The sequence below is a fragment of the Stegostoma tigrinum genome, chromosome 13 (assembly GCF_030684315.1).
Source record: "Stegostoma tigrinum isolate sSteTig4 chromosome 13, sSteTig4.hap1, whole genome shotgun sequence".
NCBI classification, from domain to species: Eukaryota; Metazoa; Chordata; class Chondrichthyes; order Orectolobiformes; family Stegostomatidae; genus Stegostoma; species Stegostoma tigrinum.
In genome coordinates this window covers 45,661,084-45,673,976 of record NC_081366.1, presented here as the reverse complement: position 1 = coordinate 45,673,976, position 12,893 = coordinate 45,661,084, and the positions used below count along the sequence as shown (strand labels likewise).

The 12,893-nt window shown below is 40.9% G+C and overlaps 1 protein-coding gene across 2 annotated transcripts in view; it reads left to right on the top strand.

The window, feature by feature from the left end:
- Positions 1 to 12,893, top strand: part of cdhr2 (cadherin related family member 2) — a 132,379-nt gene that overhangs the window by 31,629 nt on the left and 87,857 nt on the right. For both annotated transcript variants that reach the window (XM_048542990.2, XM_048542988.2), the window contains 3 exons: positions 659 to 724; positions 6,167 to 6,306; positions 7,631 to 7,690. In XM_048542990.2, coding sequence (XP_048398947.2) covers positions 659 to 724; positions 6,167 to 6,306; positions 7,631 to 7,690 — 266 coding nt within the window. The remainder of the gene's footprint in view (positions 1 to 658; positions 725 to 6,166; positions 6,307 to 7,630; positions 7,691 to 12,893) is intronic.

Here is a 12,893-nt window from a genome sequence, read left to right as displayed (position 1 = left end):
TTTACTTTAGAAATATGATTGGAGTCATATTTGACCATGCTGCTTTCAGGCATTCCTGTTGGTCACTTGTAAACAGTACAGGCTCAATTTAATTGTGCAATGAAGGAGCTTATGCTTGTTGCTTTATTGGGCAAAACACTCTTCAAGGTTTATTTGAACTTCGACAGGTCAGTTTCTAAAGCATTAAAGGATCTGCCTGAATGTGGAGCTAAGAGGAGCAGGAATGTTTCTCTCAGCTCTATCTAAAAATTACAAGCTGTCGCTGGCTGCTGTCACCCCACACCTCTAATTGTATTCCTCCTCCAGGTCTCAACTTGGCTGATGACCCAGTTGACTGAGTTCCTTGCTGAGATTGTCAAATTGCATCTTGCACCATGTAGAAGTATTTGCAAACTTCTCTTCTGCTCCTGGTAATGGTAGAGGACCTAAAGCATGTGGTCCTTTTGCCCATAAGTTTAGGTTTGTCAGTTGTTGCAGCCACTTGATTTTAACCTGAAAGTGGCTGTTCATAAATTTCCAATCACTGTACTATCTAAAATCATCATAATAATTTAAATTCAGACTAATTTTTATCACCAAGTGCAATCTGGTTAATTTCTTTTGATTTGCTGCCAAATATTGTGAAGTAATGTTACTTTCTTTTAAATTTTAACTTCAGCCAAATCTGCACCAGTATTTGCCTCCAATATGACGATTATATATGTTCCTGAAGACACACCGAGAGGTAAGCTCATCGTTACAAACCAATTATATGATAGGAAATCAGCTTTATATCAAAAGAAAAGCAAGAAGAGGAAAATCTTTCAAAGTCGAGAACTCTGCAAGATGACCAGAATTGTTGTATAAAAGTTACGTTGCTTTCATTGCTCAAGTTATATTATCAGAAAAGTTGATGCCAAAACCATGTGTGAAATCCTAACAACTAGGTAGGTATAAACAGTAAATGTTGATTTGTGACATAAAATGATGTCAATAGATAAGTGAATAGTTATGAAAAAGAATGTTTCCGTTGGTCTGCCCGTCTGCTGATTGCAAGATAAAGGGATGTATGAGGTAGCAGAGAGGGCCAGGTATCAGAGAGAATTGATGAGACTTGTGAGCCAAGTTGGAGTTCATGGAATATAAGTGACAATCACAACAAGACAGAAGGTTTCTGATGAAGGGTCTAGGCCCGAAATGTCAGCTTTTGTGCTCCTAAGATGCTGCTTGGCCCGCTGTGTTCATCCAGCTCCACATTTGGTTATCATAGAAGGATGCAATATATCTGCTTTATTTTTTTTTCCAAACATTTACAAGCAAAACTCATTATGGGTGGTGGTGGAATCTGCTTTATTTCTTTTTTTAAAAAAATCAACCTGTTCAGTGATGATGTTACACACTTCTGGAGCAGGGGGGATTTGAACCCAGATTGCCCACTTCAGAGGTAAGGACACACCATTGCACCACAAGAAGCCTATGGACATGCTTTCTCTTTATTTAAATTCTGGACTTTTATTGAATTCAAATTTCATAATCTCCCACAGTGGAATTTGAAACCATGTTTCCGAAACATGAGATGGGCTTTCTGGATTACTAATCCAGTGACATTGCCAGCAGACACATGCGAACAACACTACTAGCAATAACCCCGGCAAGCCACTCACCACCCTGACTTGGAAATATATCACTGTTCCTTCACTGTCACTGGGCCAAAATCCTGGAATTCTTTCCCAAATAACATTGTAGGTCTGAGTACAGGACTGCAATAGTTCAGCTTACCACCACCTTCTCAACAGTAACTAGTAATAAGCAATAAAGCTGGCCCAGCTAGCAATGCCCACCTCCCACATATGAATAAGAAAAAAACCAATATCTCTCTGTAAATTGTTTGCATCCCTCTCACAACCTGCCTTTCCACCTATTTTTATATTGCCTGCAAACTTGGATACAATGCATTCACTTCCTTTCTTTAAGTCATTAAAAATATTGTAAACAATTGTGGTCCCAGCGCTGATCCCTGTGGAAACCCAGTGATCATAGTTTGCTAACCTAAAAATACCCCTTACCCCTACTTCTTGTTTCTGACACATGAGCCAAATCGCTACCATGTCAATATCATACATTCAACACAATGAACCCTTCTCGAATGACTTAACCTTTTGCGTGGTACCTTGTTAAATGCTTTCTGGAAGTCCAAATATAATGTATCTACTGGTTCTCCTCTATCCACTATGGTAGAAATTTCCTCAAAAAACAATAAATTGGTCAGACACAATTTTCATTTCTTACAGCTTGTTTAGATAACAATTTTCCAAATGTTATGCTATTACACCCTTAAAATTGATTCCAATGCTTTTCCAACAGTTTGGAAAATTACAACCAATGCATTCATTATTTCTGTAGCTACTTCTTTTAGAATCTTATGATGCAAGCCAACAGGGCTAAGGACTTATCTGCCTTCAGCCCCATTAGTTTGTCTAATACTTAGTCTCTAGTGTTGGTGATGGTATTTAATTCCTCATCTATATTCTTTAGTACTAATGGATTTTTCAAGTATCTTCCACCATAGACATTGATGCAAAATATGTTAAGTTCTCTGCCATTTCCCTGTTTCCCAAAATCGTGTCCCTAAATTCTTTCTTCTTTACTGGAATGTACTTTTGCTGAGAATTATGAATTACCTCCTGAAATGTCTGCCACTGATTGCTTACAGTCATTCCACTAATCTACTGGCCCAGTTCACTTTAGCTAACTCTCCTCTCATTTCTTTTTAACTCCATTTATTTCAGTTAATCACAGTTGTTTCCAACCAAAGTTTCTCACTCTTGAACTGAATATTAAATTCTATCATATTAAGATCACTATTTCCAAGGGGATCTTTTACTCTGAGATCATTTCTTAAACCTGCCTCATTGCCTGATATCAGATCCAGGATAACATGTTCCATGGTTGGCTCCATGACATATTGCTCCAAGAAAACTTCCTTAATGCATACTATGTGTTCATTGTCATAACTTTCCTTTCCATTTGATTAACCCATTCAACTTGAAGTTTAAAGTCACCAATAATTATTGCTCTCTTATATGTTCCTATGAATTGCTGATTTATGGTCTTTCTGATAGAGTGGCACTTGTTTGGGCTGTGTGCACTATTCCTACCAATGTCTCTTAACCTTGCTGTTTTTTACCCCCAACCAAATGGATCAATTGAGCCTAGGTCATCTCTCACAACAGTTTTCATTTCATCTCCTGTTTACACATAGCCCACCAGCTTTGCCATGCCTCCTTACTTTCTGAAAGGTCAATATCTCTGGATATTAAGTTCCCAGTTTTGATTTCCTTGGAAGGGATATGAGTTCATATTACCATAATTTTGTTTTGCCAGTTCATCTACTTTTTTGTGATTTCTTCGTGCATTAAGATACAAAGCCCTTAGGTACGTTCTTTTGTCAAATTTCCCTTCACTTTTATGTATCCTGGGTGCAATGTGACATTCACATGTTCTGCCCCTTCCTTGTAACAATCAGCCCATCACTAATCTGCAATCCTACTTCCCTTGTAACTTTGGGTTTCTAATTTTCCGTATGACTGAACCCAATGCCCCACTATTTAGTTTAAGATCCTATCTGTGGCCCTGGTATGTGATTTGTGAGGACGCTGTTTCCATCATGATTCAGGTGGAGCTTCTTCCTTCCACAGAACTAGTAAATTTGAGCCCATTTCTCTCACACTAACCTTTGAGCTAAGCATTTACCTCTTTAATTTTGTTAACTCTGAGCCAATTGGCTCGTTGCTAATTATTACCTTGTTACTTTCTTGGTTCTACTTTCTAATTTAGGCCCTAGCTGCTCATATTCCTTCAGCGGAACCTCTTTCCTCATTCTACATTTTGTATCAGCACCTATGTGGACAATGACAACTTGATCTTTCCCCTCCCACTCCAAATTCCTCTGTAGCTTAGATGAGATATCCTGAACTGGGCACCAGGCAGACGACACAGCCTTCTGGTATCTCACTTCTGGCCACAGAGAACAGTGTTTATTCCCATGACTCCACTATCCCTGATTACAACTGCATTTCTCTTTACTCCCCACTCTTGAATGGCTCTCCATATCTTGGATCTATGACTTCTTACAGGCTCACTTTTATCCACACAGAGAGCAAGATTTCAAACCTGTTAGGCTGAGGTTGCTGCAGGACTACCTCTTGTGCTTCACTTGTAGTCAAACCCTCTTATCCTTGTTCATTGATTGAATTGGAGGTAATTCATGCAAAAGTTGTGACCGACTCCAGAAATGCAAGTCCAAGTAACTCACCCCCTTCCTGATGTGTCACAATGTTCAAAGCTCAAACTACTGCTCAACTATTCTAGGCCAGAGTTTATCATGCAACTAATACTTGTTGTAGATATGGCCAGGGTGAACCACAATAGTGTCCATCAGGTCCCTTGTCATGCAGGTACAACACATTTCCTGGCTTTGCGTCTCCATTTTATTTAGTTAGTTCTTAATTTGGTATTTTTTGAAAGGAATTTCCAACTTGTCTTTTAGTTTTAATCTGTAAAATATAGTTTCCATTTAGCTTTAATCTGAAAGCAACTTATAATAGTCAAATAAGATGCTACTACCAAACAATGAATTTATGAGATAGGAACTGCCGATGCTGGAGAAACTGAGATAACGCAGTATGAAGCGAGAAGAACACAGCAGGCCAACAAGCATCAGCGGAGCAGGAAATTCCCAAAATGTCAAACTTTCCTGCTCCTCTGATGCTGCTTCGCATGCTGTGTTCATCCAGCTTCACACCGTGTTATCAATGAATTTATGATTTTTCTTTGCTTATGCTGGGTCTCTGATCATGGGCTTCAGTTTATCCTGTTAAAAGACCTTACACATTATGAGCCAAAAGTAATAAAATACATCTCTTCCCCTCTGTACCGAATTCCTACACTACTCCAAAATCCCAGAAATGCACACTCACTTGGGCTGTGCCTCACTCTGGATGTGATTTTTCCTTCCGGATTATGTGAAGCTTACTGATCATAGAGCCTTTCAACAGACCCTCTCTTTAATAGAGCTGAGGTCAGCTGAGATAACTAATACTAGTTAAGCTTCAAGAGGAATTAGCTTGGCTCTCAATTGTACTTTCTATCTGACCTCTGTAATGAGTTTACTTCTCCTTTATCTTAATTTCTGTTCCTATCCAGGGAAGTCTGGATTTGTTTGTCTCACCTTTCTGTTTTGTGGGACTATATCGTCATGTGTCCAAATTATATTCATTTTGGGGAAGGTAGCCCATTGTTCAGCTACATTTCTCTCAACCAAATCTTCTTGCCACATGGAAGTTGGCTCTCCCTTGTTAATTATTCTTCCTCTGGATTTTCCATTGCTCTTTTCATCATCATTCTAAAGCTAATTCCACATGGCACGCTATGCCTGTAACTCACCAATCTTATTTTCTATGTCCAAGCATTCACAAACGTGCAGTGTAACATTTCCTGCATGTCGTCATCTGTGTCACACAAAGTGTCCATGATTCTCTACATTCCTCATGATGAGTATTCTGACTGACCAAGCTGTGTGCTATAACTTAAGAATAATTTTGCAATATTGATTATAAATTGAAGTTTAGAAGTTGACAAAATTACACTTCTCTTAAGATGTCACTGCTTGACTTAAAACATAACACAACCTCATGTGCTACTGTTAAACTGTGGAGTCTTCTGGGGGCTAACAAAGATAAAAACATATCAAGAAATAACACACCTCCCTCCTTTCTTTACTGCATTTGCTCGGTCACCAAATTTGCAATGATTCCATTCTGTTACAATGCATCCCCTGCCCTGCGCTCAATCTCATTTTTATATACTATTGAGCAGAGAGAAATTGATTTTCTGCTGCATTTGGAATTACTGGCATCTGGCTGGTCAAAGGTACTTTAAATTGACAGGGTTTCCATCAAGATTAGCTATTGGCAGGCTTCTGAACCAAATACCCCGGAGAAAAATCTACCCCTCTATTCCAATTACTATGCCCATTTAGATGTCCTTAAATTTCTATCACTGCCTTGTTTCTTTCACTGAGGCTGAGAAACACAACTTTGTGATTAGTGTAAGAATATTTATGATATTTTCACACTTGAGAAAAGGAAATAATGTGTGATAGTTAATTTTATTGCTTTTTTTCTAGGTGCAGTAGCATATAAGATTATTGCATCTGACTCCAGTAATGACCCATTAACCTACTCTATGACTGGATTGGATTCTACATTCTTCCATTTAGATGAAAACACAGGCATTGTCACAGTTGTACGTGACTTGGACCGAGAGGTAATTTCGAAGAAATGCAGTTTGAATTGTAAATCGTAAGAGCTTTAGTTCCAAATCCGAACAATGATTCACTGTTCTGATTTACCTTAAAAACCATTTCAATGAACTCAGGGATGCTTAACATTGTTTGTAAGCTTGTGATTTGTTGCTCAATCCTCTCATGCAAGAATCGGGTAATGCTGTGAAGGATATTATGTTAATAGGATACAGAACTTCAAAAAAAAATTGAATGAAAATGTACAGTCCAGTTTGGATTCACGTAGTTGTCTGTCAATAAAGGTTGAGTGAGCTGAACTTAGTTGGAAAGATGGTACAGAGTGAGCATTGATCCCAATACCTCTAAAGTAATGAGGGGAACATTGCTTGTATCAATTATCAGAGAGGACAAGATTAGATTGAGTTGTAATTACTCAGAGGCCAGAATTTTACATATCCTGAACGAGTAGGATAGGAGGCTGTTGGTAATAAGTTGGGAGCAAAAGAATCAGGACAGGGTATGGGGTCTAACCTTCCTGTTGCCTTCCCACTTCTATGGTATTTTGCCAGTTCTGGAGAATGTGGAAGATGGTCTTCTTACCGTAGAGGCTAATTAAGCCATTCAAGTGGTTAAAAAAAATGCAGCTTCCTGTTAATTCTGGTAGTTTTCATCTTCCGTCACATGGGGAAGCTTCCTGAAAAACTCTGGTAAGCTTCAATAATCATCTGAACCATTTTCTGAAGAAGGGTCCAGACCCAAAACATCAGTTTTCCTGCTCTTCTGATCCTGCTTGGCCTGCTATTTTCATCCAGCTCTACACCTTGTTATCTCAGATTCTCCAGCATCTGCAGTTCCTACTATCTCTGGTAATCTTCATGTAGGTTTGGGGAGGATATGGATGGAACTGTCCAGGAACTGCACCTGTCAACTGCAATAGCTGCTCTCACTTCATGGTCTACCCACATCTCACTAGCTATCCTACTTAGCTTGGTGAGTCCAGTGATCTATACCCCATTTACCTTATTCCAAGGGTAGTGGCAGTGATGCTTCTCTCACTTTGTGCTTTTAGAGAAATGACCACTATTTCTGGTGGCTACGTTTTGCCTAAAGAGTCCTCCTCACAATAATGGCTAAAGACAAATAACATGTTGTTTACTCATACTTGGAACAGGCATTAGGTCCCATGTGTACAGAAACGATAGATTTTGTACTTTTTTCAGAAACTCCTACCCATCCATACACAATATGTTTTGAGAGGGTTTGTCATTTTGAATTTATGAATAAATACTGTTGGACATTGTATTTTGTTCTCAAGCTAATTTGTTCTCTTCAATATTTTAATACTAGGCTAAACCTACTTTGAGTGTTACTATTTATGCTAGTAATGGAAGAGATGAGAAGGACTTGGTGAGTTTTGTTCTAGTTATTTAATGAGAGAATGTTTAAATATGTTGAAAAATTGAACTGAGTGAATAAGTTTAAAGGACCAACGTGAAGAATAAGATCATATGAAATAGGAGCAGAAATGGGCCATTCAACCAACTGAGCCTGCTCCATCATTTAATAAGGTTATGTCTGACTTACTGTAGCCTTCCCTTCTTTTCCCTGCATGGTCCCACACAGTTGACTCCTTTGGTGATTAAAAATCTGCATAATTAAGTGACTATATTTAATGACCTACACCCAGTGTTCTCTGCTGAAGAGAATTCCAAAGGCTAACATCCCTCTTAGAGAAGAAATTCTTTCTTAGCTCTGTCTGAAATAGGCAATCCCTTAGTTTTGAAATTTTCCCCTTAATTCTAGACTAATGAACAAGGGGGATCGTTCTCTTTTCATCTATTCCAATGCATCCCAAAGTTTTCCCACTATGAACCCATTTGAATGTTAAAAAATTGGCACAGTCACATAATGGGGGGGGGGGGTGCGGGTGGGCGAATTAAATTGTTAAGTGGGCAGTTGGTAGGGGGAGGAGGTGGTGAGAGAAAAACAGGGGATTGGAGGAGAGTTGGGACTGGGTTGATGGGCAGGAGCATAGATATTAGGACTGTCCAATCATTCATCATATTGTATTCACAGTACCTCCTCCATACTGAATGCGTCCAAGGAAGTCCCTGATTAGCCAATCAGAATGCTGAATGGAACAGTCAATCAGGACATTGAAAGAACAATCAATCAGAGCAGTGAAAAGTTGTGCCATTGACAAACTGCTTAGGTTAAAAGAAAAGTTCTCATCTCAGTCAGAATATGATTTGATTTAATTTGATTTGCTTTGGTTGATTTGATTTATTGTCATGTGTACCTAGATGCAGTGAAAAGCTTTGTTTGCAAGCAGTACGGGCAGATGATGGTAAGCTAGGACATACAGGTTTTAGTGTGAGAAAACTTGGACAGAATGAGACATACAGGTTACACTGCACAGAACGCGTACAAGGCAAGATCAACATTGAAAAGATCAGCATTGTTTGAAGCTTAAGAGCCCATTCATCAATCTAATAATGGCAGGCAAGAGGCTGTTCTTGAACACGCTGGTACGTGTGTTCAAGCTTCTCCTTGACAGTGACCATTGCTGTCTCTGAATGTGCAATCCCAGATGACCAGAATACACGTGGCCCATTGTTAGGACCCTCTGATTGAATCTGTGAAGCACTTCAAATTCTTACAGATTTGAGTAAGATCAACTCAACTCCAATGGATAAAGCCAACCTGCTCAAACATTACAGAGGTTTATTAATCATGAGGGCCCTAGATAAGGTGAATAGCAAATGTCTTTTCCCTAGAGTGGGGGATTTCAAAACTAGAAAACACATTTCTAGAGTGAGATGAGAAAGCTTTAAAAGGGATCTGAGGGGCAATTTTTCACACAACGGATGGTTTGTATAGAACAGAGAACAATGCAGCGCAGAACTTCGGCCCTCGATGTTGCGCCGACCTGTGAACTAATATAAGCCCCTCCCCCTACGCTATCCCATCATTACCCATATGCTTATCCAAGGACTGTTTAAATGCCCCTAATGTGGCTGAGTCAACTACATTAGCAGGCAGGCCATTCCACGCCCTTACCACTCTTTGAGTAAAGAACCTGCCTCTGACATGTGTCTTAAATCTATCATCCCTCAATTTGTAGCTATGCCACCTCGTACAAGCTGACGTCATCATCCTCAGAAAAAGATTCTCACTGTCCACCCTGTCTAATCCTCTAATCATCATGTATGTCTCTATTAAATTCCCTCTTTGCCTTCTTCTCTCCAATGAGAACAGACCCAAATCCTTCAGCCTTTCTTCATAAGGCCTTCACTCCAGACCAGGCAACATCCTGGTAAATCTCCTCAGCACCTTTCCCAATGCTTCCACATCCTTCCTGTAATGGGGCGACCAGAACTGCACGCAATATTCCAAGTGGGGCCACACTAACTTTTTGTATAGTTCCAGCATGACATCATGGCTCCGGAACCCAATCCCTCTACCAATAAAACCTAACACACCATTCACCTTCTTAACAGCACTATCAATCTGGGTGGCAACTTTCAGGGATCTATGTACATGGACACCAAGATCCCTCTGCACATCCACACTACCAAGAATCTTTCCATTGACCCAGTATTCTGCTTTCCTATTATTCCTCCCAAAGTGAATCACCTCACATTTATCCATATTGAACTCCATTTGCGACCTTGCAGCCCAATTCTGCAGTTTATCCAAGTCTCCCTGCAACCTGCAACATTCTTCCACACTGTCCACCATTCCACCGACTTTAGTGTCATCTGAAAACTTACTAACCCATCCACCTATGCCTGCATCCAAGTCATTTATAAAAATGATAAACAGCAGTGGTCCCAAAACAGATCCTTATGGTACACCACTAGGAACCGGACTCCAGGCTGAATATTTTCCATCAACCACCACTCATTGCCTTCTTACAGTTTGGCAGTTTCTAACCCACACTGCTAAATCTCCCTCAATCCCATGCCTCCGTATTTTCCCCAATAGCCTACCATATAGAACCTTATCAAAGGCTTTACTGAAGTCCATGTACACCACATCAACTGCCCTACCCTCATCCACATGCTTGGTCACCTTCTCAAAAAACTCAATGAGGTTTGTGAGACACGACCTGCCCTTGACGAATCCATGTTGACTATCTCCAATCAAATTGTTGTTTGCTGGATGATTATAAATCCTATCTCTTATAATCCTTTCCAAAACTTTTCCAACAATAGATGTAAGGCTCACAGGTCTACAATTACCTGCGTCATCCCTACTGCTCTTCTTGAACAAGGGCACAACATTTGCAATCCTCCAGTCCTCTGGTACTAAACCTGTAGACTATGAGGACTCAAAGATCAAGGCCAAAGTCTTCGCCACCTCCTCCCTAGCTTCCCAGAGAATCTTCGGAAAAATTCCATCTGGCCCAGGGGATTTATCTACCTTCACACCTTCTAGAATTGATAACACCTCCTCCTTACTCACCTTAATCCTTTCAATTCTAGTAGCCCGTAACTCAGTCATCTCCTCTACAATATTCCCCCGTTCCTCAGTGAAAACAGATGAGAAATATTCGTTTAGTACCTCTCCGATCTCCACAGAGTCCACACACAACTTCCCACTTCTGCCTTTGACTGGTCCTATTCCTACCCTAGTCATTCTCTTATTCCTCACATATCTAGAAAGCTTTAGGATTGTCCTTTATTCTACCTGCTAATGTTTGCTCATGTCCCCTCCTTGCTCTTCTTAACTCTCTCTTTAAATCCTTCCGAGCTAATCTGTAACTCTCCATCGCCTCCTCTGAACCATCTCGTCTCATCGTCACATAAGCCTCCCTCTTCTGCTTAACAAGAGATACAATTTCTTTAGCAAACTGCGGTTCCCTTACCTTATCACATATTCCCTGCCTGACAAGGACATACCTATCAAGGACACGTAATATCTGTTCCTTAAACCAGCTCCACATTTCGATTGTCCCCGTCCCCTGCATTTTGCTACCCCATTCTATGCCTCCTAAGTCTTGCCTAATCGCATGATAATTGCCCTTCCCCCATCTATAACTCTTGGCCTGTGGTATGTTCCTATCCCTTTCCATTGCTAAACTAAATGTAACCGAATTTTGGTCACTCTCTCCAAAGTGCTCACCTACCACTAAATCAAACACCGGGCCTGGTTCATTACCAAGTACCAGATCCAGTGTGGCCCCCCCTCTTGTCGGCCCTTTGACATACTGTGTCAGGAAACCCTCCTGCACACATTGGACAAATACTGATCCATCCGACATATTACAGTTATAGCATTTCCAGTCAATGCTAGGGAAGTTAAAGTCTCCATTAATGACCACGCTGTTCCTTTCACTCCTGCCCAGAATTGTTTTGCCAATCCTCTCCTCCACATCCCTGGAACTTTGCGGAGGCCTACAAAAAACTCCCAGCAGTGTGACGTCTCCTCTCCTGTTTCTGACCTCAGCCCATACCACCTCAGTAGACCAGTCCTCGTCAAAAGTTCTTTCAGCCACCGTTATACTGTCCTTGACTAACAAGGCCACACCTTCCCCTCTTTTACCACCTTCCCTGATCTTAATGAAAGATCGAAACTCTGGAACCTGCAACATCCATTCCTGACCCTGCTCTATCCATGTCTCCGAAATGGCCACAAATTCAAGTCCCAGGTTCCTATCCATGCTGCAAGCTCACCTACCTTATTCCGGATACTCCTGGCATTGAAGTAGACACACTTCAACCCAGCTTGCTGTCTGCCAGCACACTCTTGTGGCAGTGACATCCTGTCCCTGTCCTCCCTACTCCCTTTCTCCTGTGTACTGGAACTACACTACTGTTTCCCATGCCCCTGCTGAGCTAGTTTAAATCCACCCGAATAGCACTGGCAAATTTCCCACCCAGGATATTAGTACCCCTCTGGTTCAAGTGGAGACCGTCCTGTTTGTAGAGGTACTACCTTCCCCAGAATGAGCCCCAATTGTCCATGTACCTGAAGCCGTCCCTCCTGCACCATCCCTGCAGCCACGTGTTCAGCTGTTATCTCTCCTATCCTTACCTCGTTATCACGTGGCGCGGGTAACAAACCAGAGATAACCACTCTATTTGTTCTAGCTGTCAGCTTCCACCCTAGCTCCCTGAAATCCTGCCTGACATCCCTATCCCTCTTTCTACCTATGTCGTTGGTGCCTATGTGGACCACGACTTGGGACTGGTCACCCTCTCCCTTCAGGACCCCAAAGAGATGATCCGATCCGTATGTGGAAAAAACTGCCAGAGGAAGTGATAGATGCAGGTAAAGTTACAACGGTTAAAAGACATTTGGGTAGATACATGAACAGGAAAGGTTTAGAGGGATGTAGGTCAAATATAGGCAAGTGAGATTAGTTTAATTTGGTAAATTTGATTGGCATGAACAAGTGGATCGATGGTCTATTTCTGTGTTGAATGTCTCTATGACTCTTGAGACAACCCCTTCATCCCTCCTTAAGTAAAGAGACTCATACACCATACAGCTATAGCAAAAGATCCCTACTTTCATGCCCCATTTCCCTCATTCTCTTTGCAATAACTGATTATATCTACATGCTATATTTTTGGGATTGATACACAAGGCCAGCAAATCTCTC